This window comes from Indicator indicator, chromosome 18 (genome assembly GCF_027791375.1).
Source record: "Indicator indicator isolate 239-I01 chromosome 18, UM_Iind_1.1, whole genome shotgun sequence".
NCBI classification, from domain to species: domain Eukaryota; kingdom Metazoa; phylum Chordata; class Aves; order Piciformes; family Indicatoridae; genus Indicator; species Indicator indicator.
The window spans coordinates 20,443,042-20,470,819 of NC_072027.1; the positions used below are offsets into that span (position 1 = coordinate 20,443,042).

At 59.1% G+C, this 27,778-nt stretch overlaps 2 protein-coding genes across 2 annotated transcripts; one reads left to right on the forward strand and one right to left on the reverse strand.

The window, feature by feature from the left end:
- Window positions 1-1,237: 1,237 nt before the first annotated feature.
- On the reverse strand, window positions 1,238-16,388 carry ZMAT2 (zinc finger matrin-type 2). Its single transcript, XM_054389164.1, has 6 exons — window positions 16,356-16,388; window positions 10,232-10,325; window positions 9,035-9,158; window positions 6,982-7,055; window positions 4,216-4,361; window positions 1,238-1,943 (listed from the first exon to the last, which is right to left on the reverse strand). The coding sequence occupies exons 1-6, from the start codon at window positions 16,371-16,373 to the stop codon at window positions 1,800-1,802; spliced, it is 600 nt and encodes a 199-aa protein (XP_054245139.1). The 5' UTR covers window positions 16,374-16,388; the 3' UTR covers window positions 1,238-1,799.
- LOC128972890 (histidine--tRNA ligase, cytoplasmic-like) lies at window positions 16,372-27,569 on the forward strand. Its single transcript, XM_054389013.1, has 13 exons — window positions 16,372-16,428; window positions 16,472-16,720; window positions 16,813-16,932; window positions 17,461-17,556; window positions 18,243-18,368; window positions 20,178-20,285; window positions 20,903-21,001; window positions 21,758-21,851; window positions 21,986-22,113; window positions 22,836-23,078; window positions 25,337-25,453; window positions 26,130-26,276; window positions 27,513-27,569. Exons 1-13 carry the CDS (start codon window positions 16,372-16,374, stop codon window positions 27,567-27,569), a joined length of 1,641 nt encoding a protein of 546 aa, XP_054244988.1.
- The last annotated feature ends 209 nt before the right edge of the window (window positions 27,570-27,778 follow it).

Below are 27,778 nucleotides of genomic sequence, written 5' to 3' on the forward strand. Positions count from 1 at the left end.
TCAGCTGGAGCCGCGTCTGAGCCGTGCCGGGGACGTGGCTGGAATGAAAGCTGCCCTTCAGCTCCGGCGTGCTCGCAGGGAGCCTTCGCCCAACTCCGAGGCTTGCCGAGTTAAAAGGGTCAGAGCTCCAAGGACAGCTGGGGCTGACTGGCTCTAGATCATCGCAGCGGCGTCTTCAGCGGGGATTATAATCTGAATCGAAGCGGAAAGACCCGAGGCAATGAAGCTGTCAGCAGGCTAAGATTAAGGAATTAAAACAGCAGCCCCAGCGTTACAGGATTTGTTCTGGATGCAGCAGGGAGAAGCGAGCCGAGCGCGGCAGGCTCCGCGCCGGGCAGCCCTGGGAAGGGCATGAGCAAGGAGCCCATCAATAACCAGCCAAAGGCAGGGCGAGGAGAGCCAGGCAGTCAGGAGATAAATCCTGCCTGGGGACGGGAATGAGTCACCCAAGGTTTGGCTGAGGTAAATAAAAGCAGAGATGGAGTGGGGTTGGGGAAGGGCAGAGGTGAGGAGACTCTGACAGGCAGCAGGCAGGAGACAAACGGCCCCACACCCACTGCTACCTGCGGGAACTCAGCCCTGCTGCCCCTGGGGCTGCTGGCAGGAAACACAGCTCCCTGCTCCTGTGCTACCTTCCCATCCCTTGCCCAGTCCCTTTCCCACCCCTTCTCCCAACCCATGTCCAATCCTCATCCCCATCGGCTTCCCCATCCCTTCCCCTAACCCATCCCCAATCCCTTTCCCCCTTTGCTTTCGCCTGCCCCTGTCCCTTTCCCATCCCTTCTCCTATCCCATCCCCTCTCCCTTTCCCATCCCCTTTCCCACTCCCATTTGTCTCCCTTCCCTTTCCCATCCCCTTCCTTTCCCATCCTCTTCTCCTTCTCCATACCATTCTCTTCTCCTCCTTCCCTTTCTTCATCCCTTTCTTCCCCCTCCACTGGCACATCCTCTTCTCCTTCCCCTTTCCCATCCTCTTCTCCTCCTTTCCTTTCCTTCTCCCTTCCCATCTCACTCTGCTGCTCCTGCCCCTGTTCTCAAACCCACCTCCAGGCTGCCTTTACAAGCCAGGAACAAGGGCAGCTGGTGGCTGAGCCCAGAGAGAGGAGGCCACAAACCTGTGCCTCCAGCGAGGTCCCCAGGAGGCCCCCAGAGTCTTGCCCAGCTCAGGAGGCATCAGGAGGCTGTGGCAGCAAGGAAGGCCCCAGAGCCCTGGCAGAGGCCTCATTAAAACCTCCTCTTTATTTCTGGCAACCCGCACGCCCCCCTTCTCCCGCTCACCACAGGCATGGGACGAAACTCAAGGGAAAGCAGGGAGCTGCCCCGTGCACAGCAGGCACAGAGGGAAGCTCAGGTGACCCAGACCCCCATGCAGACCCCAGCCCCAGCCCAGCCCTGCTCAGCACAAGCCAGAGGGACGCAGGGCAGGGGGCTCAGCACCGCTCCCTGCCGTGTGTGATCCAAACCCCGACCGCTGCGAAGGCGCAGAGCAGCTGGGGCCTGGAGCAGCGAGCCCAGGGTGACAGAGTCAGCCCCAGCCAGGCCTCCTGCACAGGGTGGTGGCACCTCAGTGACACACAAAGGCAGCGGTGCTGAGCAGCCAGATCTAGGACACAGAAGGAGCTGGGGAGCTAAGGACAGGCAGGGCTTGCTCTGCAGCACGGGGAGGGACCGGAATCGCTTCTCCGCTCCTCCGGCCAACTTCTACCGGGACCTTCGGGGAGCAGTCCTCAGCCAAGTCCTTGTAAGAGTTATGCAGAGTCCCTTGGGTAAAAACAGGCAAGAGGAGAGCCCTGAGCTGCTCAGTGACTCTTCTTGGTGGAGCCGAAGCCAGAGAAGCCCATGACGGCTGCCATCTCGTCGTCCTCCTCCAGCGTCAGCTCCTCCTCCGCCCGCCTCTTCTTCTCCCTCTGCTTCTCCTTCTTGTAGGCCTTGGCCTTCTCCTCCTGCAGCAAAGGCACAGGACAGCAAAACATCAGCCCTCTGAGCTGGGTCACCCTGGGAGACACCACACAGCTCATCCAGGCCCTACCAAGAGCATCCCAAGGAAGGGACGCAGCCAGCAGAAAGCCTTCTGGCTCTGTCCTGGTGAGGCCAGTGCTGGGCTGCCCAGGTCAGGGAGGGCAGGGACTGGCTGGAGAGGGCCCAGCAAAGGGCTGCAGAGATGCTGAGGGGCCTGGAACATCTCTGTGAGGAGACACTGAGGGGCTTGGGGCTGTTGGGCCTGGAGAAGAGCAGCCTGGGGGGGATCTCATCAGTGCTGATCAATGCTCCAAGGGTGGGGGGCAGGAGGCTGGGGCCAGGCTGTGTCCAGTGGTGCCCAGGGACAGGCCAAGGGGCAGTGGGCACAGACTGGACCATCAGAAGTTCATCTGAACATGAGGAGGAACTTCTTTAATTGAAGGGTGCTGGAGCCCTGGAGCTGCCCAGAGAGGTGGTGGAGTCTCCATCTCTGGAGAGATTCCAACCCCCCTGGATGTGTTCCTGTGTGCCCTGCCCTCTAGTGCCCCTGCCTTGGCCTGGATGATCTCCAGCGGTCCCTTCCAACCCCTGCCATGCTGTGAAATCCTGGCCTGTGGTGGCCCAGGAGGACGTTTCCCAGCCTCCAGAGCACCCCAAGAGCAGTCTCCCACCACACCAGATGCAGCCTCATGAACCTCTCTCTTGTGAGCAACCATCAGCAGCTTTGTCTGGAGCCAAGGCAAGGAGCAGGAGGCCTCTCCCTGCCGCCATGCCCAGCTCTGGGGGTGGCAATGCCCTGCTGGCTTTGGGCCTGGCAGGGTGACAGCTGCTCACTGGAACAGAAGCTGAAGCTCTGCACAGCTCAGGGGTGGGCAGCTTGGCACCAGAGCTGGCACTGCTCTAATCAAAGTGGTTTGCTCTGTGAGGATCACAAGCCCTGGAGCAGAGCCAGCCTTGGACTGGGCCATGCAGAAGCATGGCTCTGGCTCCAGACTTAGCAACTGCCCCTGCCAGTCCCATCAGTGTCCACTGAGCCACAGCAGCTGCAGACAGCCATGCCCTGCAGGGAGCTCCACCAGAATCTGCTGCTGATGCCTGGCTTGCCATCCACTGCCTGGCACTCCCTGCACTGCCAGGGCACCAGGCTCCTGCCACCTCACCCCAATGGGGCCCAGCACATCCCTGCACCCCAGCAGGGAGCCCAGGGGTGGACTACAGCTCAGACTGACCAAGCAGACCCACAGGCAGCTTCTGGTAATGTCTAGCTGTGACCTCTGAGGGAGAAGCATCCAGAGAAGCTCCTCTGTCAGAAGCTTCTCTCTTAAAGCACTTCAACAAAGCTCAGGGCTGGGTGCTGCACTTGGGGCACAACAACCACATGGAGACTCCAGGCTAGGGGCAGAGTGCCTGGAAAGTGCCCAGAAGAAAAGGCCTTGGGGTGCTGGGTGCCAGCAGCTGGAGATGAGCTCAGGGGGTGCCCAGGAGGGCAAGAAGGGCAGCAGCAGCCTGGGCTGGAGCAGCAATGGTGTGGGCAGCAGGAGCAGGGCAGGGATTGTGCCCCTGGACTGGGCACTGGGGAGGCCACAGCTGCAGTGCTGGGTTCAGTTCTGGGCTCCTCACTGCAAGAAGGACATTGAGGAGCTGGAGCAGGGCCAGAGAAGGGCAAGAAAGGTGGGAAAGGGTCTGGAGAAGAGGGCTGGGGAGGAGCAGCTGAGGGAGCTGGAGATGTGCAGTGTGGAGCAGAGAAGGCTCCAGGCAGACCTCAGAGCAGCCTTCCAAGACCTGAAGGGGCTTCAGGAGAGCTGGGGAGGGACTTTGGACAAGGGCTGGGAGTGCCAGGAGGAGGGACAATGGCTTTGAGCTGGGAGAGGGGAGACTGAGACTGGAGATGAGGAAGAAATTGTTGGCAGTGAGGGTGGTGAGACACTGGCACAGGCTGCCCAGGGAGGCTGTGGCTGCCTCCTGCCTGGAGGTGTTCCAGGCCAGGCTGGATGAGGCCTTGAGCAACCTGGACTGGTGGGAGGTGTCCCTGCCCATGGCAGGGGGTTGGAGCTGGATGATCTGGTCCCTTCCAACCCAACCCATGCTGTGAATGAATTTATGAATTTATGAAACAGAAGTCAGTGACAGAGCAGCTGAGAAGCCAATGGGAAGAGGAGAAAGGCTTCCATGGAACAAGATTAGGAACCAAGGTTGTCCTCCTCAAAGGACACGTTTCTGGAGGGCTTTGCTTCATCAGCCATTGCCCAGACTCACCTCTTCACGGAGTTCCTTCATCCTCTCCTCAAAGTCATAGTCCTTCTGCTTCTCCTCCATCTTCTTCTTGTTCACCTCAAAGCGTTTCTTCACCTGGTCCAGCGTGGAGCGCTCCACTCGCATGGACATGCCCAGGTTTCTCTGGTCTGGAAGAGAGGAGTGGGAACAGCTGTGTCCAGACACTCATCTCTGCTGGTCCTGGCCCCAGGCCCCATCTCAGCACAGCAACCTCTGCCTGACAGCCACACCTCCCCTCCAGGCAGCTTCCAGGGCCAGGCCACATCCATGCAGGATGCTCAGTGCTCCACCCTGGCCTCCGAGCGCTGCGGCAAGCACCCGGGCAAGGAACTGAGGCTGCCTCAGACAGGAGACACCAACTTGAGTGGCAGTGCTGCTCTGCTGGAGGGTCAGGAGGCTCTGAAGAGGGACCTGGCCAGGCTGGATCTGTGGGATGAGGCCAGTGGAGTGAGGTTCAACAAGGTCCAGGGCTGGGTGCTGCACCTTGGCACAACAACCCCAGGAAGGCTCCAGGCTGGGGGAGGAGTGGATAGAAAGTGCCCAGCAGAGAAGGCCCTGGGGGTGCTGGGTGCCAGCAGCTGGAGATGAGCTCAGGGAGTGCCCAGGTGGGCAAGAAGGGCAGCAGCAGCCTGGGCTGGAGCAGCAATGGTGTGGGCAGCAGGAGCAGGGCAGGGATTGTGCTCCTGGGCTGGGCACTGGGGAGGTCACAGCTGCAGTGCTGGGTTCAGTTCTGGGCTCCTCACTGCAAGAAGGACATTGAGGAGCTGGAGCAGGGCCAGAGAAGGGCAAGAAAGGTGGGGAAGGGTCTGGAGAAGAGGGCTGGGGAGGAGCAGCTGAGGGAACTGGGGGTGGAGAAGAGGAGGCTGAGGGAGAACCTTCTGGCTCTCTACAGCTCCTGAGAGGAGGTTGGAGCCAGGGGGGGGTTGAGCTCTTCTCACATGTAACAAATGACAGAAGGATAGGAAATGACCCCAAATTGTGCCAGGGGAGGATTAGGTTTGAGAGGAGGAAAAATTTATTTGCTGCAAGAGTGGTCAGGGACTGGCAGAGGCTGCCCAGGGAGGTGGTGGAGTCCCCACCCCTGGAGGTGTTTCAAAGCCCCATGGCTGTGGTGCTGAGGGATGTGGTGCAGGGGCAGTGGCTGTGGGACTGTCAGCTCTGGGTGAGTGGCTGCCCTGGGTGGTGTCAAAGATCCCCTCCAACCTCAGCAGTTCTGTGGTTCTAAGACCTTAAGGTGGCACTTCAGTGTCCTCCTCTCTGTCACACAGAGGTGTAACAGGTTGAGGTTTCTTTTCCTAGCTACACAAACCTGACCCTCAGGTCCTGCTCTGAACCGCCACTCCTCAAAGGCTCAAGCAGCTGAGGGTGCAGGCCTGGATCATGTCCATCACCCCCTTTGTGTAAAGGGACCTGCTGCTGCCTTCCCCAGGAAGCCACAAAGACCTTCAGGAGCAGAACAATGTGCCAGAGGTGTGGCAGGGTGTGGCAGGGTGCCCTGCTGCCCCCTCTCTGAACAGCCCAAGCAGAAGTGATGCCCACAGCCAGGAATCCGTCAGCTCAGTGAGGGCAGTGTCCTCTTCTTCAGGCTATCCAGTCAGGGATCAGACTGGTGAACTGGGAGCTCCTTTCTCCTGCCTTCATGTGTGGGAGAGTGGAGAGAAGAACCACAGAGAGCTAGAGGACAGCTCCAGGCTCATCCTGCTCCACTCCTGTCTCTGCTCACCCTCAGTGTGGCCTCCATCCCTGTGAGCTCTGCTCCAAGCTCTGGAGCCTTCAAGAGCAGTTGGGGTTCAGCTCCACACTCAGATCCCACAGAGATCCTGCTGATCCAAAAGTGAGTCCAAGTCCATGTCCTGGCTCTAAGACAATCTTCAAAGCTTTTGGTGCTGAAAAGAAGCCCCAGGCCAGACTTTGAGAGGAGACATCAGGAGGTGCTGATGCTGGGCTGCTTGCAGCATGGACACTCTGAGGGGGGCCAGCATGTGCCCCTAGCCAGGGTAAACCACTCCCTAGTTCTGCTGGGCTGCTGCCATGGAAGTGGTACAGCACCCTGGAAGTGCCAGGGGATTTAGGGTGTCAGGGAGTGATAGGACTGGGGGGGTTGGAGCAAAACTAGAAGTGGGGAGATTCAGATTGGATGTTAGGAAGAAATTCTTCCCCATGAGGGTGGTGAGAGACTGGCACAAGTTGCCCAGGGAGGTGGTGGAAGCCTCATCCCTGGAGGTGTTTAAGGCCAGGCTGGATGTGGCTGTGAGCAACCTGCTGTGGTGTGAGGTGTCCCTGCCCATGGCAGGGGGTTGGGACTGGCTGAGCCTTGAGGTCCCTTCCAGCCCTGAGAGTTCTGTGATTCTGTGATACAAACAGCACTTCCACAGCAAACCTTAGCTCCATCCTGGTCTCCAGAGTACACTTTGTTCCCTGTCTAAGTGTCCTCCTCTCAGACGCTGCTGGTGTGTGAAGAAAGAAATGTTTAACTGAAGGTGGTGAGAGCCTGGCCCAGGTTACCCCTGGAGGTGGGAGCTGCCCCATTCCTGGAACCATCCCAGGCTGTTTGGGGTTCTGGGCAGCCTGCTCTGGTTGCAGATGTCCCTGCTGACTGCAGGGGGGTTGGACTGGATAGCCTCAGGAGGTCCCTTCCCACCCAAACCAGCCTGGGATTGTATGAAAGGAGCAGCCCTGAGCACTGCAGCAGCTCTCACCCAGCTCTGCAACCCCCAAGCCCCCCAAAGGCAGAGCAATGGTCCTCACGTTTCTTGCCATTGATGTGATCCAGGAAGTTGATGGAGTCCTTCACCACACAGTCACAGACATTGCAGTAGTACCTGCAGGAGAGAGGAGACATCAGCTGCAGAGCAGGGACCATGGAGCACACAACACCTTGGGCTGGAAGGGACCTTCAAATCATCCAGCTCCACCCCCTGCCATGGGCAGGGACACCTCCCTCCAGCACAGCTTGCTCAAAGCCTCATCCAGCCTGGCCTTCAACACCTCCAGGGAGGGGACAGCCACAGCCTCCCTGGGCAACCTGTGCCAGTGTCTCCCCAGCCTCACTGGAAAGAATTTCCTCCTCTTCTCCAGTCTCAATCTCCCCTCTCCCAGCTCAAAGCCATTCTCCCTCGTCCTGGCACTCCCAGCCATGGTCAAAAGTCCTTCCCCAGCTCTCCTGGAGCCCCTTCAGGTCCTGGAAGGTTGCTCTAAGGTCTCCCTGGCCACACAGCTCAAGCAGCAGCTGGCTGAAGGTTCTTCCCTGGCTCCCACCCCCACTGCCTCACAGCAGCAGCTCCCTGCTGCAGACAGCAGAGCCCTCTGCCCACCTCAGGAGATGTTAGAAACATGGACTAGCTCATAAAATCATTTTGGTTGAAAGAGACCTTGAAGATCACTGAGGCCAACCCATAACCCAGCACTGCCAGGGCACCAATCAGCCATGGCCCTCAGCACCACATCTGCACAGCTCTGAAACCCCTCCGGATATGGAGACTCCACCACTGCCCTGGGCAGCCTGGGCCAGGCCTTGAGAAGCCTTTTGAGGATAAAATTGTTTCTCATGTCCAACCTAAACCTGCCCAGGCACAATTTCAGGACATTTCCTCTTGTGCTGTCCCTTGTTCCTTGGGAGCAGAGCCCAACCCCCACCTGGCTGCAGCCTCCTCTCAGGAGCTGTAGAGAGCAATGAGGTCTCCCTCAGCCTCCTCTGCTCCACACTAACCACCCCCAGCTCCCTCAGCTGCTCCTCCCCAGCCTTCTTCTCCAGACCCTTCCACACCTTTCTTGCCCTTCTCTGGACCTGCTCTAGCTCCTCAATGTCCTTCTTGCAGTGAGAAGCCCAGAACTGAACCCAGCACTGCAGCTGTGGCCTCCCCAGTGCCCAGCCCAGGGGCACAATCCCTGCCCTGCTCCTGCTGCCCACACCATTGCTGCTCCAGCCCAGGCTGCTGCTGCCCTTCTTGCCCACCTGGGCACTCCCTGAGCTCATCTCCAGCTGCTGGCACCCAGCACCCCCAGGGCCTTCTCTGCTGGGCACTTTCCAGCCACTCTGCCCCCAGCCTGGAGCCTTCCTGGGGTTGTTGTGCCCCAGGTGCAGGACCCAGCCCTGGGCCTTGCTGAACTTCCTGCACTGCCCTCAGCCATGGATCCAGCCTGGCCAGGTCCCTCTGCAGAGCCTCCTGACCCTCCAGTAGACCAACACTGTCACCCAGTTTAGTGTCATCTGCAAACTGCCTGAGGGTGCCTCCATCCCCTCAGCCAGCTGATGGAAGCAGACATCAAGCAGAAGTGGTTTCACTGCTGCAAAAGCCCAGCCTTGGGCAGCACTTTCACCCCTTGGATGCTCTCAGGGCTGCACATCTGCATGGCTCTGCTGGCCACCAGGCTGTGACAGTGGCACTAAACAGCTCAGTGTCTTCTTTTCCACCTCTGGGTGGCTTAGGATGAGCCAGAAGCTCTTTCATCTTTTGGCTGTACATGACCTACACAAAGAGTGGCCAAACATCATCCCTAAGGACAGGTGTTGGATGTTTCTCCCCTTCCCAGCACTCAGATATCCAAAGCAGGCACCAGCAGGAGGCCTCCTGGCCAGCAAAGCCCAGCAGGCAGCAGAGACCTGCCTCAGCTGCTGACTGAGGTCAGAGGGGTCAGAGGGGCTCAGCCTCCTGTGTCCCCTCCAAGATCCCATTCTGGTGTAGCCCAGTGCAGCCCCAAGGAGGAGATCACCACCCTAAGAGCTCACTGCTGTGTCACAGCCCCTTGGTGCCACCAGCACAAGCCTGAGGCTACAAGAGGAAGGCCAGCAAGCACCTACCCTCCCATCTCTGACTGAGGGGTGGTTTTGGTGATGACAATGGTCTTGCCCAGCTTCGACTCCAGGTCCACCTTGTAGTCGCGGTGCCGCAGCAGCTCCCTTTTGACAGGCTGAGTTGGTTTGCCTGGAACACACAACCCCAGAGTGCTCAGCAGGAAAGCTCCAGCCTGCCATGATGGAGCCACAGAACCACAGAAGGGTTGGAAAAGGCCTCGAAGCTCATCCAGACCAACAGCAACCCAACCCCACCACAGCCACCAAACCATGGCTCCAAGTGCCATGGCCACAGGGGTCTGGAACACCTCCAGGGATAGGGATTCCCTGGGCAGCCTCTGCCAGTCCCTGACCACTCTTGCAGCAAAGAAATTTTTCCTCCTCTGCAACCAAAGCCTCCCCTGGCACAATTTCAGAATATTTCCTCTCCTTCTCTCACCTGAGACTAGGGAGCAGAGCCCAACCCCCACCTGGCTCCAGCCTCCTCTCAGGAGCTGTAGAGAGCAATGAGGTCTCCCTCAGCCTCCTCTGCTCCACACTAACCACCTCCATCTCCCTCAGCTGCTCCACCCTAGCCCTCTTCTCCAGACCCTTCCCCACCTTTCTTGCCCTTCTCTGGACCTGCTCTTGCCCCTCAATGTCCTTCTTGCAGTGAGGAGCCCAGAACTGAACCCAGCACTCAGGGTGTAGCCTCCCCAGCACCTGGCAGGCAGGGACCAATCCTTGGCCTGTCCCTAGTGCTCACACAGCACCTGCCAGGAGCTACCCAACTCAGGCAGAAATTGCAACTCTTCCTTTGAATCAGTAAAAGAATCATTTCCTCCTCACCATGTCCTGGTTCTGTTAGATCTGAGAGACTTCCAGCTCTGATTTGGTGACCTACAGCACCAGGGCAGGGATTGCCACCCTGGACTGGGCCCTGGTGTGTCCACACCTTGAGATTTGGGGCCCTCACTCCCAGAAGGAGTTTGAGGTGAGATCTCCTTAGCTGCAGGAGCTGATTTCTCCTCTCCCCCACAAAGAACAGGGAGAGGCAAAGGTTCTCTGTCACTGCTTCTGCCAAACCATTTGGTGCAAGCAGGGCAGAAAGGAGCAGCCAGCCTCCAACTGCTGCTGGCTCCCCACAGGGTTTCACTGCCAGCTGCTCTCCCTCAGGGTAGGGTTAGGGTCTCCTGCCCAGCCCATGCTCAGTTCTCCACTCACCATCTTTCTTTTCTCTCTCCTCTGTGAGCCTCTTCTCTGCAAGCTTCTCATATTCATCCTTGTCCCACTTCCGGCGGAAGTCCAGGTTCTTGGTCTGGAAGGACACAAAGGGTTAAAGGTCCTGGATGGGCATAAAGGGTTAAAGGTCCTGGAAGGGCACAAAGGGTCCTGGATGGGCACAAAGGGTTAAGGGTCCTGGATGGGCATAAAGGGTTAAAGGTCCTGGGAGGGCACAAAGGGTCCTGGATGGGCACAAAGGGTTAAAGGTCCTGGGAGGGCACAAAGGGTCCTGGATGGGCACAAAGGGTTAAAGGTCCTGGATGGAAACAAAGGGTCCTGGAAGGGTACAAAGGGTTAATGGTCTGGAACGGCACAAAGGGTTAAGGACCCTGGAAGCACACAAAGGGTCCTGGAAGGACACAAAGGGTTAATGGCCCTGGGAGCACACCAAGGGTCCTGGGAGGGCACCAAGGGTTAAGGCTCCGGCCCGGGGGCAGTGGAATCCCTCACCTGTCAGCAGTCAGTCCGGGCTCAGCCCCCCCTGTCCTCTGCCTTCACACCTGGGATGAAGGCTGTAGCTTAGGAGAAGACCCAGCAGGACCTGCCCTGCTCCTTCTGGAAGGCTTTCAAAGCTCAGAGGAAAGCAAAGGGGGGAGCTGCAGCCCCCTCCCGGGCTCCTGCTCTGCACCCAGGCACAGGGCTCACCCCCTGCTGAGCCAGGAGCTCGGAAGTGGCACTTGAGGAGCCCAGCTGAGCCACCCGCAGGGTCCACGCAGCCCTCCTGGGCTAGAGCCAAGCCTGCAGACCCTGCTGGAGCCCTCACACACCACAGGAGCTGTGCAGAGGCTGCTGACAACACAGCAGCAGGGAGGGCCCCCAGTACCTGCTCTGAGGTCACTGCAGCCACGAAGCTGAGTTTGCTATGAAACCACAACACAAAGGAGAAAGAATGGTTTGGGTTGGAAAAGCTCCCAGAAATCCTCCAGTCCAACCCTCAGCCCAACCCCCCATGGCCACCAAACCCTGTCCCCAAGTGCCATGGCCACAGAGTCCTTGAACACCTCCAGCCATGGGGACTCCACCACCCCCCTGGGCAGCCTCTGCCAGTCCCTGACCACTCTTGCAGCAAAGAAATTTTTCCTCCTCTCCAACTTAAGCCTCCCCTGGCACAATTTCAGGACATTTCCTCTCCTTCTCTCACCTGAGGCTAGGGAGCAGAGCCCAACCCCCACCTGGCTGCAGCCTCCTCTCAGGAGCTGTAGAGAGCAATGAGGTCTCCCTCAGCCTCCTCTGCTCCACACTAACCACCCCCAGCTCCCTCAGCTGCTCCTCCCCAGCCCTCTTCTCCAGACCCTTCCACACCTTTCTTGCCCTTCTCTGGATCTGCTCCAGCTCCTCAATGTCCTTCTTGCAGTGAGGAGCCCAGAACTGAACCCAGCACTGCAGCTGTGGCCTCCCCAGTGCCCAGTCCAGGGGCACAATCCCTGCCCTGCTCCTGCTGCCCACACCATTGCTGCTCCAGCCCAGGCTGCTGCTGCCCTTCTTGCCCTCCTGGGCACCCCCTGAGCTCATCTCCAGCTGCTGGCATCCAGCACCCCAAAGGCCTTCTCTGCTGGGCACTTTCCAGGCACTCTGCCCCCAGCCTGGATCCTTCCTGGGGTTGTTGTGCCCCAGGTGCAGGACCCAGCCCTGGGCCTTGCTGAACCTCCTGCACTGCCCTCAGCCATGGATCCAGCCTGGCCAGGTCCCTCTGCAGAGCCTCCTGACCCTCCACAGAGCAGCACTGCCACCCAACCTGGTGGGCTGACAATCAGTAAACCTATGAGGATGTCTCAGTCCTCTCATGCAGATGATTGATAGAAATACTGAAGAGAATGGCCCAGTGCTGAGCCCTGGAGGACAGCTCTGGCCCTACCCTCAAGCAGATCAACTCCCACCCAATTTAGTGTCCTCTGCAAACTGCCTGAGGCTGCCTCCATCCCCTCAGCCAGCTCATTGATAAGGACACTGAAGACAACTGGCCCAGCACGGAGCCCTAGGGAACACCACTGGTGCCCAGCCACCAACTGGAGTTAAGTCATTCCCCACCACTCTTTGGGCTTGGCCATCAGCCAGCTCTTAACCCAACAAAGCCTTCCCCCATCCAAGCCATGAGCTGCCAGCTTCTCCAGGAGGATGCTGTGGGAAGAGGTGGACTTGGCATGGGCTGAAGAGTGCCATGGCCTTTGCTGTTCACTCAGGACAAAATCCACCTGAAACTTGGCTCCTGAATATTTGAAGAGGCATCTGCAGCCCCTCAGGAGTTGTGGAACTGTGGTCAACAAGGCTGAGAATGAACAAATAATCTGCCAGCAGCAAAGTGGAGGTGGGGATGGGCATGGAGAACCTGGGAATTGTTGCCAGTGGAGACTGTGGGCAGGAAACTCTTGGTGCTCCTCAAAAGGGTCTTTGGTGCATCTGAAGGAGACTGGGGGACAGCAGACAGGAGGTGGCCCCAGTGGAAAGAGAATCACCTCTGCTGTGGGGGCAGGCTGGGAGAGTTGGGGTTGATCAGTCTGGAGGGGAGGGGGCTCCAGGGTGACCTTGGGGTGGCCTGAGGTGGGCCCCTGGGAAGGATGGGGGTGGTCTGTTTGGCAGACAATGGGACAAGGGGGGGTGGTTATGAGCTGAAGGGGGTGGGTTAGGACTGGGTAGAAGGAGGAAGGTTTGGGCAGGGAGGGAGGTGAGAGCCTGGCTCAGGCTGCCCGGAGAGGTGGGAGATGTCCCATCCCTGGAACCACTCAGTGGTGGCTGGGATGTGGCCCTGAGCAGCCTGCTCTGGGGATGGTGTCCCTGCTGACTGCAGGGGCTGACACTGGAGGGCCTCTGGAGGTCCCTTCTAAGCCACAGCATCCTGTGGTCCTGTGAACCCAGGGGAGGCCAGCAGCGAGCAACACAGCCTGTGCTTCCGGGGGCAGAGGCTCACGGAGTGGGACGGCTGGGAAGGGACCTTAGAGATCAGCCAGTGCCACCCCCTGCCAGGGCAGGGACACCTCCCACCAGCACAGGCTGCTCAAGGCCTCATCCAGCCTGGCCCTGAGCACCTCCAGGCAGGAGGCAGCCACAGCCTCCCTGAGCAACCTGTGCCAGTCTCTCCCCAGCCTCACTCTCAACAATTTCTTCCTCCTCTCCACTCTCCATCTCCCCTCTCCCAGCTCAAAGCCATTGTGCCTCATCCTGGCACTCCCAGCCCTTGTCCAAAGTCCCTCTCCAGTTCTCCTGGAGCCCCTTCAGGTGCTGGAAGGCTGCTCTGAGGTCTGCCTGGAGCCTTCTCTTCTCCAGGCTCCACAGCCCCACCCTGCTCACGTTTTTAGCTCACCACCAGCACTGAGGACAGAAGTGGCTGGAGAGGAAGCCCAGGCCCAGCCCAGCCTCAGCAAAGCAGTTCAGCCTCTCCCCCCCGTGCAGGGTTTGTAGCTCAGATCTCTGCTGTCTCTCTCTGGGCAGAGCAGCAGGGGGCTGGCAGTTTCCTGTTAAAGCAAACCAGGCTGGGTGTATTTTAAAGCACCTCAGGGAAGGAAGGACCACCCCCCCCCCCCCTCCACACTGCCTTCTCCACTCAACCAAAGCAGGAATCTAATCACACTGCCAAGGCAATAAATCCCATCCCAGGCTGCAGCAGCAGCAGCAGCAGAGCCATTTAATGTTCCCTCCTCCAGCAATCATTCAGCTGGAACCAACAACCAGTGCTAGGAGTGGGAAGGCTTGGGGGAGGCATGGAGACATCTCATGGATCCCCACAGCTTCTGAAGCACTTAGAACATCTCAGGAAGAGGCTTTGGGAGCCTTAGCCACAGGAAAGGAAATATCAGGGAGTGTGAATGAATGTCTGGGGGCATCTTCCAGAGGCTTGGCTCTCCTGCACTGACTCTCACGTGGGTGGCTGGTGGGAGGCCTGGGAGGAGGCCACTGACTGGCTGCTGCCCTCTGCCTGTGCCCAGGTGGGCAAGAAGGGCAGCAGCAGCCTGGGCTGGAGCAGCAATGGTGTGGGCAGCAGGAGCAGGGCAGGGATTGTGCCCCTGGGCTGGGCACTGGGGAGGCCACAGCTGCAGTGCTGGGTTCAGTTCTGGGCTCCTCACTGCAAGAAGGACATTGAGGAGCTGGAGCAGGGCCAGAGAAGGGCAAGAAAGGTGGGGAAGGGTCTGGAGAAGAGGGCTGGGGAGGAGCAGCTGAGGGAGCTGGGGGTGGTTAGTGTGGAGCAGAGAAGGCTGAGGGAGACCTCATTGCTCTCTACAGCTCCTGAGAGGAGGCTGCAGTCAGGTGGGGGTTGGGCTCTGCTCCCTAGCATCAGGTGAGAGAAGGAGAGGAAATGTCCTGAAATTGTGCCAGGGGAGGGTTAGGTTGGAGAGGAGGAGAAATTTCTTTGCTGCAAGAGTGGTCAGGGACTGGCAGAGGCTGCCCAGGGGGGTGGTGGAGTCCCCATGGCTGGAGGTGTTCCAGACCCCTGTGGCCATGGTGGGGTTGGGTTGCTGGTTGGACTGGAGGATCTCAGAGGCCTTTCCAAGCCATCCCATTCTGTGAGTTTATGGATAAGGGATCAGAATCCTTCCCAGTTCATTTCCCAATTTCTTTTTCCCAAGCACAGGGGAAGGAGTTAAACACAGTAAGAACTTGGCTAGACAGTAGCTGGAGGAACTCTTCTGAACTGCTCTGGTGGAAGCTGAGAAGGTTCCAAGCCCTGAGAACTTTATCTAGGAACTGCTCTGGGTGAGAGAGAGCATTCCTCAAATAACCAATAAGTTAAAAACCAGGAGAGCCCCTGAGCCTCCTGCTCCCTCTGGAAATAGGCACTGACCTGCCCAGCCTCAGCACCCTCCCCTGCCCAGCTTCATCACCACCCTCCCCTGCCCAGCCTCAGCACCCTCCCCTGCCCAGCCTCACCTCCACTCCCTGCCCAGCTTCATCACCACCACCCCCTGCCTAGCCTCAGCACCCTCCCCTGCCCAGCCTCACCTCCACCCCCTGCCCAGCCTCACCACCAAAGCCTACAAAGTAATACAGGAGGCTCAATTGTGGCTCAGTCAAGCAGGAGCACAACCAGCAGCAGCTCAAACCACAGCCCCCAGCTCACCCCCAGGCAGACATCCTGCTCCTGGCCTCGCTCAGCCTCCCTCACTCCTCACCAAGTGGCTTCCAGTTAAGGCAAGGTCAGGGAAGAAAGCTGAAAACCTGGAGGTGTTTAAACCAGTCTGGCTCTCCAGTTAGGCCATACCAACATCATCCATCTCACCCATCTCATCTTGGCATTCCCAACACCAAATCCTGTGGGATCCATGAAGGAAGTCCCCACTGCAAGGCTAAACCAACGGCACAGAGCCAATAAAGCCACACGGAAACCATCAGAGTCACAGGGAGGGCAGCTCCTCTGGGCAGGGCAGGTGACAACGTGCAGCAGCTCCAGCAGGACGCTGCAAGAGCCAGTTGGGAAACAGGGAACCCCTTCCCAAAGGGGCTGAGAAGCAGGACAGGAGAGGGAAGGAAAGGAGGAAGCTGCCTGCACACAGCATCATCCAGGAGGCCCCTGGGCTGCCACCCTATGGGGTGCTTACGGCAGGCGAGCACCCTGGGGACTGGAACCTGCGGTGGGCGACCCTGGTGTCGCAGGGCGGTTGGACTAAGTCATCTCCAGAACTCCCTTCCAGCCCTCACCACGCAGGGATTTGGGCAGGCTCGGATCTCCCCATGCTGCCGGGCTGAAACAGAGGCTCCCCACGAGGGACGCCTGACCCCAGGGAGGATCGGGATGGATCCACTCCCTTTCTGGCCCCGAACGCACCGCGGCTTCTCAGGGTGCCCCAGATCTCCCACACCCAGCGGACACAGTAGTGTGAAAAGCCAGCACAGGACCTCCCCAGGCGCTCCTGACCACCCCCGGCCCCGCCGCGTCCCCACCTGCGGGCTCCCCCGCCCCGCGGCCCGGCCTAGCAACAGGCCCCCGAGCGCGGCCGGGCCGCAGCGGAGCGACCCCTCCCGCCGCCTACCCCTCCAGAGCGGGCCCAGCCACCCCTGCCCTGTCCCCAGCCCGGCGCGAAGCTTCCCGAGCGAAAGAGAAGGCGGAGGGCGCAGCTCCGCCTCCGGCACCTACCCCGCTGCCCGACGCCATGTTGAGGGCGAGATCGACCAGGGAACCGCAGCTGTCGCGCCGCGGCGGCCCGGCCGTAAAGCAAGACAGTCCTCCAGGAACCAGAGAGTGCCTGCCAGGAACCAACGAGTGCACTGCGCAGGGCTAGAGCGGCACCAGCTCACGTGGGGCGCAGCCGCTGCCGGGCACTGGCCATGCTGCGGCTGGGGCCGCTCACCGTCGCTTGCTGCTTGCGGAGCTTCTCCCGGCCCTGGCCGCCCCGTCCGCCGCACCCGCTCGGTGACTGCGGTCTCTTGGCCCGGCGGCTGCGGGGAGCGCTTGGGGGCTCCGCCGGCGGTGGGCGGAGCCTGGTTCTGAAGACCCCCAAGGTAACGGCGGGGAGCGGGGGTCACGCCGGCGGTCACCGGGAGTTGCGCCTGCCCGTCCCCGCCGCTGACGGCCGCTCTCCGTCCCGGTACAGGGCACCCGCGACCATCACCCCGCTCACGTGGTGCTCCGTGACCGGCTTCTCGCCACCGTGATCGCCTGTTTCAAGCGGCACGGGGCGGCCCCGCTCGACACCCCCGTGCTGGAGCTACGGGTGAGGGGGCTCGGGGCCACCCTCCATGGTGTGAGGGGTGGCTCTCATGAGGATTGTGGGACACACATACACCGTTCCCCCACGGGCCTTCGGGACCTGCCTCTGCTTCCCAAGGGGACTCTGGGACCCCCCTCTGCGTGTTGGAGGGAGGTGTGCATTCCACCCTGTGCTGCCCCGGGGGGCTATGAGACCCGTCTCCGCTCTCCTGGGAGGCTGTGGGACCATCTTGCTCCCCATCTGCTTCCCTATGGGGCTGTGGGACCCCCTCTCTCTGCTTCCCTATGGGGCTGTGGGGGTCCACCATTGTTTCTTCGGGACTGGAGGGAATCCCTTGTGTGGGGCATGCCTGGGTGGGGGGAACCATGACAGCCCTTCTGGGGTCCCCCTTGTGTGGAGGGGGATGGGGACACCGAACTCTGCTCACCCCCATCTCTGCTTGATTTTGGGGCTCAGGGGGGCCTGGGTGACTGCACCCCAAAGCCACCTCAGCCCTTGGTCACCCTGCCAGCCTCCACCACCTCTCTGCAGGACACCCTGGTTGGGCAGTACGGGGAGGGAGCAAAGCTCATCTATGAGCTGCAGGACCAGGGAGGGGAGCTGCTGGCCCTGCGCTACGACCTCACTGTATCCTGCCTGGGCACGGGGACACACCAAGGGCACGGGGACACACCAAGGGCATGGGGATACACTGAGCTTGCTGCCACCTCCACCACGCTGGGCCACCCCTGACCCCTGTGGGTGCCATCTGGGTGATGGAACCTCCCCCCCTTCCTGCTGAGCAGTGGGGATGCTGTGACCCCACTTGGAGCAGCCCACAGCCTGGTTCTGCAGCAGCCTTGACCTTCCTTGGGCTGTGGGCATGCACCAGCATGCTCCACTCCACTGGTTTTACCTCCTCCCAGTTCCCCTGTCCTGCCCATCCCCCCTCTGCAGAGCCTCAGCAGTTCTGAGCCAGCAGAAGTGTGTGCTGCAGGATGTCCCTCCTGGCCTTGCTCATCTGCACTGTCTTACCACAGAGCTCTCCAGTTAAGCTCTGTGTGTCTGTGCCACAGGCTGAACCTTTGCTCACACCCTAGAAGGGTGAAACCACCTCCCAAAGGGCTGTGTTTGCAAGGCATCACCAGACTGGTGCAGAAGGAGGGCCTGGAGTTGTCCTGCTCTCGGAGGACCTCGGCGTGGTTCATTGTGCTCATTGCCAGCCAGGGCTGAAGGCGTCCCTAGAGATCAGGGGCAGGTGGCAAAGCCAAGGGGGTTGGTGTGGTTCAGCTCAGGGGTCTCCACGTTGCTACCCTTAACTCCTCAGCACCCAGGTGCCCTTCGCTCGCTACCTGGCCATGAACAAGGTCAGCACCATGAAGCGCTACCAGGTGGCCAAGGTCTACAGGAGGGACAACCCTGCCACCACCCGGGGCCGCTACAGGGAGTTCTACCAGTGCGTGAGTGCTGGGGGGCTGAGGGGTGCCATGGCGTTACTGCTTGAGCTGTCCTCAGCTGCTGCAGGGCTGTGGTGGCCTTTGTGGAGCTGTCTTGTGGAGGCATCTGCTCAACAATGAGATGGAATCATGGAACTGTCAGGGTTGGAAGGGACCTCAAGGCTCAGCCAGTCCCAACCCCCCTGCCATGGGCAGGGGCACTTCACACCACAGCAGGTTGCTCACAGCCACATTCAGCCTGGCTGCAAAAACCTCCAGGGATGAGGCTTCCACCACCTCCTTGGGCAACCTCTGCCAGTCTCTCACCACCCTCATGGGGAAGATGTTTTGTGATGAGAATGTTGGGAACCTAAAGGTCTGGATGTCAGGCAAAGGGAGTTTGATCTACACAGGCTGTGCTCAGGTGGCCAAGAATGCCACCAGGATCCTGGCCTGAATCAGCCTGCACTGACTCTCACGTGGGTGGCTGATGGGAGGCCAGGAGGCCACTTACTTGCTGCTGCCCTCTGCCTGTGCCCAGGTGGGCAAGAAGGGCAGCAGCAGCCTGGGCTGGAGCAGCAATGGTGTGGGCAGCAGGAGCAGGGCAGGGATTGTGCCCCTGGACTGGGCACTGGGGAGGCCACAGCTGCAGTGCTGGGTTCAGTTCTGGGCTCCTCACTGCAAGAAGGACATTGAGGAGCTGGAGCAGGGCCAGAGAAGGGCAAGAAAGGTGTGGAAGGGTCTGGAGAAGAGGGCTGGGGAGGAGCAGCTGAGGGAGCTGGGGGTGGTTAGTGTGGAGCAGAGGAGGCTGAGGGAGACCTCATTGCTCTCTACAGCTCCTGAGAGGAGGCTGCAGCCAGGTGGGGGTTGGGCTCTGCTCCCAGGTAGTAACTGACAGCACAAGAGGAAACGGCCTCAGGTTTTCCCAGGGTAGGTTTAGGTTGGACATGAGGAACAATTTCATTCCCAAAAGGGTTGTCAAGCTCTGGCCCAGACTGCTCAGGGCCGTGGTGGAGTCCTCATCCCTGGAAGGCTTTAAAAGCTGTGCAGAGGTAGTGCTGAGGGCCATGGTTCAGTGGTGCCCTGGCAGTGCTGGGGTAAGGGTTGGACTTGATGGTCTTAAAGGTCTCTTCCAACCATGGATTCTGTGGTTCCGTGACTTAAGCTTTAGGGAGGAGAATGCAACATGCACAGAGCCCCACCTGAGAGGTGAAGGCTCTCACCCTTCAAAGGCCTCACCCTGGGCACCATCGCGCTCCAAGGGGAGAGTCTCCAACTTCAGACCCACTGCTCTGAGGGCAGCCTGGCTCCATTTGTCTTCTGATTGGGCTCCAGCAGCCAAATCTGAGCTGTGCTGTATGGTCGGTGGTCTGGAACCTTCTCTCAACCACAGTGGCTGAGGGCCTGCTCTGCTGAGCACAGGGTCCTGCCTTTCCTACCCACTGCAGAGCTCTGTGAGACCTGCACCGCACCTGGGCTGTGAGACATTCAAACTGCAGCTCTGAGTTTTAACTCAGTCCTGTCACTAGTGGAGAAGTTTAGGAACAAGTTCTGCACCAGGAGGCTGCTGGGACACTGCAAAAGGTTGCCCAGGGAGGTGGTTGTGACCCCATCCCTAGAGATATTCAAGGTGAGGCTGGACAGGGCTCTGGGCAACCTGATCTAGTGGAGGATGTCCTGCTGACTGCAGAGGGGCTTGGACTGGATGAGGTCTGGAGGTCCCTTGCAGCCCAAACCATTCTATGATTCTCAGTTTTGATCTCTGGATGTCCCTGCCACGAGCTGAAGCCCCTCAGCTGTGCCAGGAGCCTGTGCTGCTTCTTCTGCCCCCAGGACTTTGACATTGCTGGAAATTTCGACCCAATGATTCCTGATGCTGAGTGCCTGAAGGTCATGCACGAGATCCTGAGTGACCTGCAGCTTGGGGACTTCATCATCAAGGTGAGAGCAGAGCTGAGTGGTGTCATATCACCACCTGAGTTGCTTGGAAGGTGAGCCAAGGGCCTTGAACACAGGGCTGGAGAGGAGCAGCTCAGGGACCTGGGGTTGTTAATCCTGGAGAAGAGGAGGCCGAAGGGAGACCTCATTGCTCTCTACAGCCCCTTGAGAGGAGGTTGGAGTCAGGTGAGGTCAAGTGCCAGGACAAGAGGAAATGGCCCCAAGTTGTGCCTGGGGAGGTTCACATTGGACATTAGGAGAAATTCCTTCCCATGAGGGTTCTCAGGCCCTGGCACAGGCTGTCCAGGGAGGTGGTGGAATCCCCATCCCTGGAGGTGTTTAACAGCTGCCTGGATGTGGTGCTGAGGAATGTGGTGCAGTGGCAGTGGCTGAGCAGCAGTGGTGGATTGTGAGCTCTGGGTGAGTGTTGGGACTTGATGGTCTCAAAGGTCTCCTTTAGCCTCAGCAGTTCTGTGGTGCTGTGATCCCTCTGCACCTTCCCTTCCCATGGGACTGAGGTGCTGGTGCAGAGGTGGAAGCAGCAGCAGTGCAGCTGGGGCAGGAGGAAATGGTGATGGGGGGGATGTCCTTGCAGCCAAGTGTCCCTCTTCCCCTCTCAGGTCAACCACAGGCTGGTTCTGAATGGTGTTTTCGCTGTCTGTGGCATCCCAGAGAGCAAATTCATCACCATGTGCTCCACCGTGGACAAGCTGGACAAGGTCAGTGTGGGGCATGGCTCCAGCCTGGGGGGTGGAGGCTGTCCTCATCCTAGAGAGGGGCACAGCAGCCATGCTGCTGCTGGTGCTTGGGAGGGCTCTGGGGAGCATTTCAGTGTGGTTAGCCACAAGTCCTGGTGTCCCCCACAGTTCCTGGGTGGCACTGGTGAGGAGGCTGACTTCTGGTGGAGACAGCAGGTGTGAGCAGGTCCTGCAGCACCAGATGCTCACAGGATGTTAGGGGGTGGAAGGGACCTCTGGAGATCAAGTCCAACCCCCCTGCCAGAGCAGGACCATGGAATCCAGCACAGGTCACACAGGAACACATCTAGAGGGGACTTGAAAGTCTCCAGAGAAGGAGACTCCACAACCTCTCTGGGCAGCCTGCTTCAGGGCTCTGTGACCCTCACAGTCAAGAAGTTCCTCCTCATGTTGAGGTGGAACCTCCTGTGCTGGAGTTTCCATCCATTGCTCCTGGTCCTATCCCAGGGCACAACTGAGCAGAGCCTGTCCCTGTCCCCTCCCTCCTGACCCCCAGCCCTCAGCTATTGATAGACATTGATCAGATCCCTCTCAGCCTTCTCCTCTCCAGACTCTCAGCCCCAGGGCTCTCAGCCTCCCCTCCCCAGGCAGTCTCCAGTCCCTTCAGCATCCTTGCAGCCCTCCCTTGGACTCTCCCCAGCAGATCCCTGTCCCTGCTGAGCTGGGCAGCCCAGAGCTGGCTGCAGTACCTCCCTGCTGTTGTTGTGTCCCTGGCAGATGTCGTGGGAGGAGGTGAGGAGCGAGATGGTGGCAGAGAAGGGGCTGTGCCCCGAGGCCGCGCAGCGCATTGGGGACTACGTCCGGCTGCAGGGTGAGCGCCGCTGCCCCCAGCCCCTGCCCTTGGCCTCCCCAGGGCCGCAGCTGCAGCGGTGCCAGCCCCAGGCGGAGCTGCCCAGCCCTGTCCTGGTGCCTGCTGCCGACCTGAGCCGCGGCTGCTGCCCGCAGGTGGCCTGGAGCTGGTGGAGCAGCTCCTGCAGGACCCAAAGCTGTCCCAGAACAAGCTGGCCAGGGAGGGGCTGGGGGACATGAAGCTGCTGTTCGAGTACCTGACCCTGTTTGGCATCACTGGCAAGGTGAGGAGCTGCAGGGGCAGGGGGGGCACAGCCCTCCTGGGTGGGCAGCCCTCCTGGGGCCCCTCCCTGCCCCCGGTGCTGGAGCTGTGTCGTGATTTAGAGAGAGACAGATTTGCTCTTTCACCTCTGCCAAAGGGGCACAAGGGGACTGCTCACACAAAGGATGGGATGGGAGGGGAAAGTTTAGGTGGAAGGGCCATTCCCAACTCCATTCAACAATGCAAAGCACACAAAATGCACAAAATCCATGGTCTGGCCTTACCACAGAAGCTCATCAAGCCAGAGCTTCACATAAACCTCTCTTTAAACCAGGACAACAAACCCAGGCCTTCATTACCCCCCCAGCATCTCTGCTCTCCATACCACAGCATTGTGATGCTGCTAACGTTCTGCTTGGCAGCTCCAGGCCCCAGCTGGGCCACTCCAGGCTCCAGTTGGGCTACTGCAGGCCTAATTGGCAGCATTGCCAAGGCTGACACCAGCTCTCACTCCCCCACTGAGAGAGGTAAGAGCCTGGGCGTCCTTCCCAGAGGAGAGAGAGGGAAGGAAAAGGGAAGGGAACTGACTCTGCAATCAGTTTTATAGGGCTGCAGGACTTGTGGGAAGGAAATACACCTTCCAGTGCCCCTGCTGGGCACTGCCCCCCTGAGGTCTGGCACTTTGTGGTCCTTCAAGGCACTCACAGCCTCTGAGGTACCAGCAGCTGCCCTCATGTCCTGCAGATCTGCTTCGACCTGAGCCTGGCCCGGGGCCTGGACTATTACACAGGGGTGATCTACGAGGCTGTGCTGCTGCAGCAGGAGGGGCAGGCTGGGGAGGAGCCCCTGGGCGTGGGCAGCGTGGCCGGCGGCGGGCGCTACGATGGCCTGGTTGGGATGTTTGACCCCAAGGGCCGCAGGGTGCCCTGCGTGGGGGTCAGCATCGGCGTCGAGAGGATCTTCTCCATCCTGGAGCAGAGGCTCAAGGTAAGTGCTGCAGGGGGCACAGGGCTCCAGGAACCACAGAATCATAGAGTCCTGGATGCATTCCTGTGTGGAGTACCTGAAGTGATGCTGCTCTGGCAGGGGGGTTGGACTCTATGATCTCTGGAGGTCCCTTTCAGCCTCTAATGTACTGTGATAGAATGGTCTGGGCTGCAAGGGAGCTCCAAAGCTCATCCAGTCCAACCCCTCAGGGACAGCAGGGACAGTCAGCAGAGACATCCTCCACTAGAATCGTAGAATCAAGAAGCCTGGAAGAGACCTCAAAGATCATCGAGTCCAACCTGTCACCCTACACCTCATGCCTATCTAAACCATGTCACCAAGTGCCACGTCCAATCCCCTCTTGAACACCTCCAGGGATGGTGACTCCACCACCTCCCTGGGCAGCACATTCCAATGGCCAACCACTCTCTGTGAAGAACTTTCTCCTCACCTCCAGCCTAAACCTCCCCTGGCACAGCTTGAGACTGTGTCCTCTTGTTCTGCTGCTGATTGCCTGGGAGAAGAGACCAACCCCCTCCTGGCTACAACCTCCCTTCAGGTAGTTGTAGACAGCAATGAGGTCTCCCCTGAGCCTCCTCTTCTCCAGGCTAAACACCCCCAGCTCCCTCAGCCTCTCCTCATAGGGCTTGTGCTCAAGGCCTCTCCCCAGCCTCGTTGCCCTTCTCTGGACATGCTCCAGCAATTCAACATCTTTCCTAAACTGAGGGCCCCAGAACTGGACACAGGACTCAAGGTGTGGCCTAACCATGCTGTGTACAGCACTGTTCAGGCGGCTGTCAACCAGTACCCCCAGGTCCCTGTCCTGCCTCACTTTGAGTATCTCCAGGCATGGGGCCCCAACCATCCCCCTGGGCAACCTGTTCAGTGTTCCACTACCCTCACAGTGCAGAACTTGTTCCTCACATCCAATCTCAATCTGCTCTGCTCTAGTTTGAAGCCATTGCCCCTGGTCCTTTCCCTGCAGGCCTTTGCAAACAGTCTCTCTCCATCCTTCCTGTAGTCCCTTTTGGGCACTGGAGGCTCCCTGGTGTTTCTGCAGGGCTCTGCAGCTTGGTGTGCAGTGGAAGGAGGGTTTGGGGGCAGGGGGTGGCTTCTCTCGTATCTCAGTGCCCATGCAGAGCAGACAGAAGCCTTTCCTGCAGGTGTGGGCAGCTGAAGGCAGCATTTTGTAGCAAACCCCAAGGAAGCCTTGGAGATGGGCCCTGAGATCTGCTCTTGGCTCTGAACTTGATTCCCCAATCGTTTTGCTTCTGTCTCATGCCTGTGAAGTTTTCTGTCCTGGGGACTGGGGGGTGATGAGTTTGGTGTCAGCTTTGACACTCATTTTGTAATGAGCACCCTGGGAAAGCACACAATGGAGTTCATAAAATCCCAGGATCCCAGCAGGGTGATCCAGTCCAAGCCCCTGCTCCAGCAGGGCACCCACAGCAGCTTGCCCAGCAGCACAATGCCCAGGGGGGGTTAGAAGCTCTCCAGAGAAGGAGACTCCACAACCTCTCTGGACAGCCTGCTCCAGCCCTCCAGCACCCTCACACTAGAGAGGTTTCTCTTCCTCTTCAGGTGGAACCTTCTGGGTTCCAGTTTGTGCCCCTTGTGCTGTCCCTGGGCACCACTGAGCAGAGTCTGGCCCCAGCCTCTTGCCCCCCATAGCTCCTTTAGCTCTGGCTGAGCATTGCTCAGCTCCCCTCTGGGGCTGCTCTTCTGCAGGCTCTCAGCCCCAGGGCTCTCAGCCTTTGCTCCTCACAGAGCTGCTCCAGGCTCCTCAGCATCTTCAGAGCCTCCACTGGACCATCTCCAGCAGTTCTCTGTCTCTCTTGAACTGGACAGTCCAGAACTGGACCCAATTGTCCAACTGAGGCCTCACCAGGGCAGAGTAGAGGGGCAGGAGATATTTATCTCTGTTTAGTTCTGAGCCTTGATTCACAGCAAGTGAGGCTGGGGCAGTGTGTTTGTGTCTGGAGAATCAAAGGGCCATGGGAGAGCTGTCTGGGACCCATCCAGGAGGGAGGCCAGGGTTCAAGAGGACATTCAGTGGGGTCACAGCTTGGACTCTGTGTGGGCCTCGTGCCCAGGCTGCACTTCCTTTGCTTCTGGATGATGCTCAGTGTGTGGTGCTGGGTAGCTTTCAGGTGGGCTGGGTTTGAGGGGCTGGGTGGAGGTCTGAAGAGGAGGTGAGCTGAGCTTTGGTTGGGAGCTGCAGACTGCCTCAGAGCCCAGGAGTGTGTCTGTCCCTGCAGGCTTCTGGTGAGAAGATTCGGACGACTGAGACCCAAGTGCTGGTGGCTACGCCCCACAGACACCTGCTGGCTGCCAGGCTGCAGCTCATCTCCCAGCTCTGGGAGGCAGGCATCAAGGTAAAGGAAGGGCTTGGGCTTGGCAGTGCTGTGGGTGAGAGAGGGACAGCCTGAAAGGAGATGAAGCTCCTGGAGCAGCTCTGCTGTGAGGCCAGGCTGAGGGAGCTGGGGGTGTGCAGTCTGGAGAAGACTCCAGGGGGACCTCAGAGCTGCCTCCCAGTACCTGAAGGGATCCTACAGGAAGGCTGCAGAGGGACTCTTCCTGAGGCTGTGTAGATACAGGAGAAGGGGGAATGGTTTGAAGCTGAGGGACAGCAGGGTTAGACTGGGGCTGAGGAAGAAATTCCTCATTATGAGAGTGGGGAGATGGTGGAACAGGCTGCCAAGGGAGGCTGTGGATACCTCCTCCCTGGGGGTGTTCAAGGCCAGGTTGGATGAGGTCTTGAGCAACCAAGTGTCCCTGTCCATGGTGGGGAGGTTGGAGCAGATGATCTCTGAGACCCCTTCTAACCTGAGCCATTCTGTGATCCTATGAAGCACAATATCAGGACCTGCCTGAGATGTCAGAGGCAGAAAAGGAGAAGAGCTGAGAGCTCTAAAGGCAAAGCCTTGCTGCAGGAGTAAGGAGGCAGAGTTTTGGGCTGGGTTTTGCTGCTGGCTGCTTTGCTCCAAGACAGGTGGGGAGTGAATTTTTGAGTGGATGACTCAGTTTTGTCCTTCCCTCCCTCCCTCTTAGGCTGAGATGCTGTACAGGAAGGATCCCAAGTTGCTGAAGCAGCTGCAGTACTGTGAGGACACAGGCATCCCCCTGGCTGCCATCATAGGAGAGCAGGAGCTGGCAGGGGGAGTTGTCAAGCTGAGAGATGTCACCAGCAGGCAGGAGGTGAGGAGGGACATTCACACCAGGCTTGGGGAGTGCTGCCATAGTCTGGCTGAAAGACTCTGGGTTTTCCCTCAGGGGTGGTGTTTCTTTGGGGGGCTGTAGTGCAGATCTGAATCACAGAATGGGGAGGGGTTGGGAGGGACCTCCAGAGATCATCCAGCCCAACCCCCTGCCAGAGCAGGGTCACCCAGGGCAGGGCACACAGAACACAGCCAGGTGGGGCTTGGTCTCCAGAGACTCCACAACCTCTCTGGGCAGCCTGCTCCAGGCCTCCAGCAGCCTCACACCAAAGAAGTTTCTCCTCATGGTGAGGTGAAACCTCCTGGGTTCCAGCTTGTCCCTGTTGTTGCTTATCCTGGTATTGGGCACCACCAAACAGAGCCTGGCACCTTCGTCCTGACCCCCAGCCCTCAGCTATTGATAGACCTTGATCAGATCCCCTCTCAGCCTTCTCCAGACTGAATAGCCCCGGGGCTCAGCCTTTCTTCCTCACACAGCTGTTCCAGTCCCTTCATCATCCTCACAGCCTCCCTGGACTCTCTCTAGCAGATCCCTGTCCCTCTTGAACTGGGGAGCCCAGAACTGGGCTCAGGATTGCAGATGTGGTCTAAGCAGGGCTGAGTAGAGGAGGAGGAGATCCTCCCTTGACCTGCTGGCCACACTCTTCTGAATGCACCCAAGCATACGATTGGGCTTCTGGGCCACCAGGGCACATTGCTGTCCCATGCCCACCAAGATCCCTCTCTGTGGAGCTGCCCTCCAGCAGGTCAAGCCCTGACAGTGAGATATCTCCACCCTTGGACCCAGCCATGTCTCACAGGACCTGGAGCTCTTCAGTGGTGGGATCAAAATGTTGCTGTCTCTTTCTGCACCTGGGGTCTGGGTGGCATCCCCAAGATCCATAGGAAGTGTGGACAGGAGGAGCTAATTTGCCTGAGCTCCTCCCAGTGTTGTGTCCACTTTGGACCTCTCCTTGGCACTGCCCTGCCCACACAGAACTGATCTCTTCCTATTGGTAATATAGCTGCAAGGAGCAGGTCTGACCTTGAGCCAGAAGGGAGGAAGCCAGGGCCAGAAGAGGGCAGTTTTGGGGTCATCAAGGACTGCTGAGCACCACACAAGGTTTGAGAGAACAGAGTGGGATTCTTAGTCCAGTCCCAAAGTCCTTAGGGCCAGCTCAAACCCTGTGCTGCTCAGGATTCCAGTGCTGCCACCTCCTCTCTGTTTGCTTTGCAGGTTGACATCCCAAGAGCAGAGCTTGTTGGTGAGATCAGGAGAAGGCTGGAGCCCTAGGACCTGCTGGACAAGTGGAATCCTCCAGCACCCTTAGCCATGCACCTACCGCTGAGGTCTGGTCACCATCCACTAGCCTGGGCTGAGGCAGTGCCCAGCAGGGGACATCTGCTGAGGAAGGAGCAAGTGGGTTAGGAAAGTCAGCAGGTTAACCTTCTGGTGACCAGCTCTGAAGGCTGGGTCAAGCTTGTGGGTTCCTAATCTTTCAG

Coding starts and splice junctions, on each gene's coding strand:
- LOC128972890 (XM_054389013.1), top strand. CDS start 16,372: ATGTTGAGGGCGAGATCGACCAGGGAACCGCAGCTGTCGCGCCGCGGC. Junction 16,429..16,471: donor CGCGCCGCGGCGGCCCGGCC/GTAAAGCAAGAC, acceptor AGTGCCTGCCAG/GAACCAACGAGTGCACTGCG. Junction 23,079..25,336: donor TCCTGGAGCAGAGGCTCAAG/GTAAGTGCTGCA, acceptor CTGTCCCTGCAG/GCTTCTGGTGAGAAGATTCG.
- ZMAT2 (XM_054389164.1), bottom strand. Junction 4,362..6,981: donor TCACATCAATGGCAAGAAAC/GTGAGGACCATT, acceptor CCTCTCTTCCAG/ACCAGAGAAACCTGGGCATG. Junction 1,944..4,215: donor TGAAGGAACTCCGTGAAGAG/GTGAGTCTGGGC, acceptor CCTTTGCTGCAG/GAGGAGAAGGCCAAGGCCTA.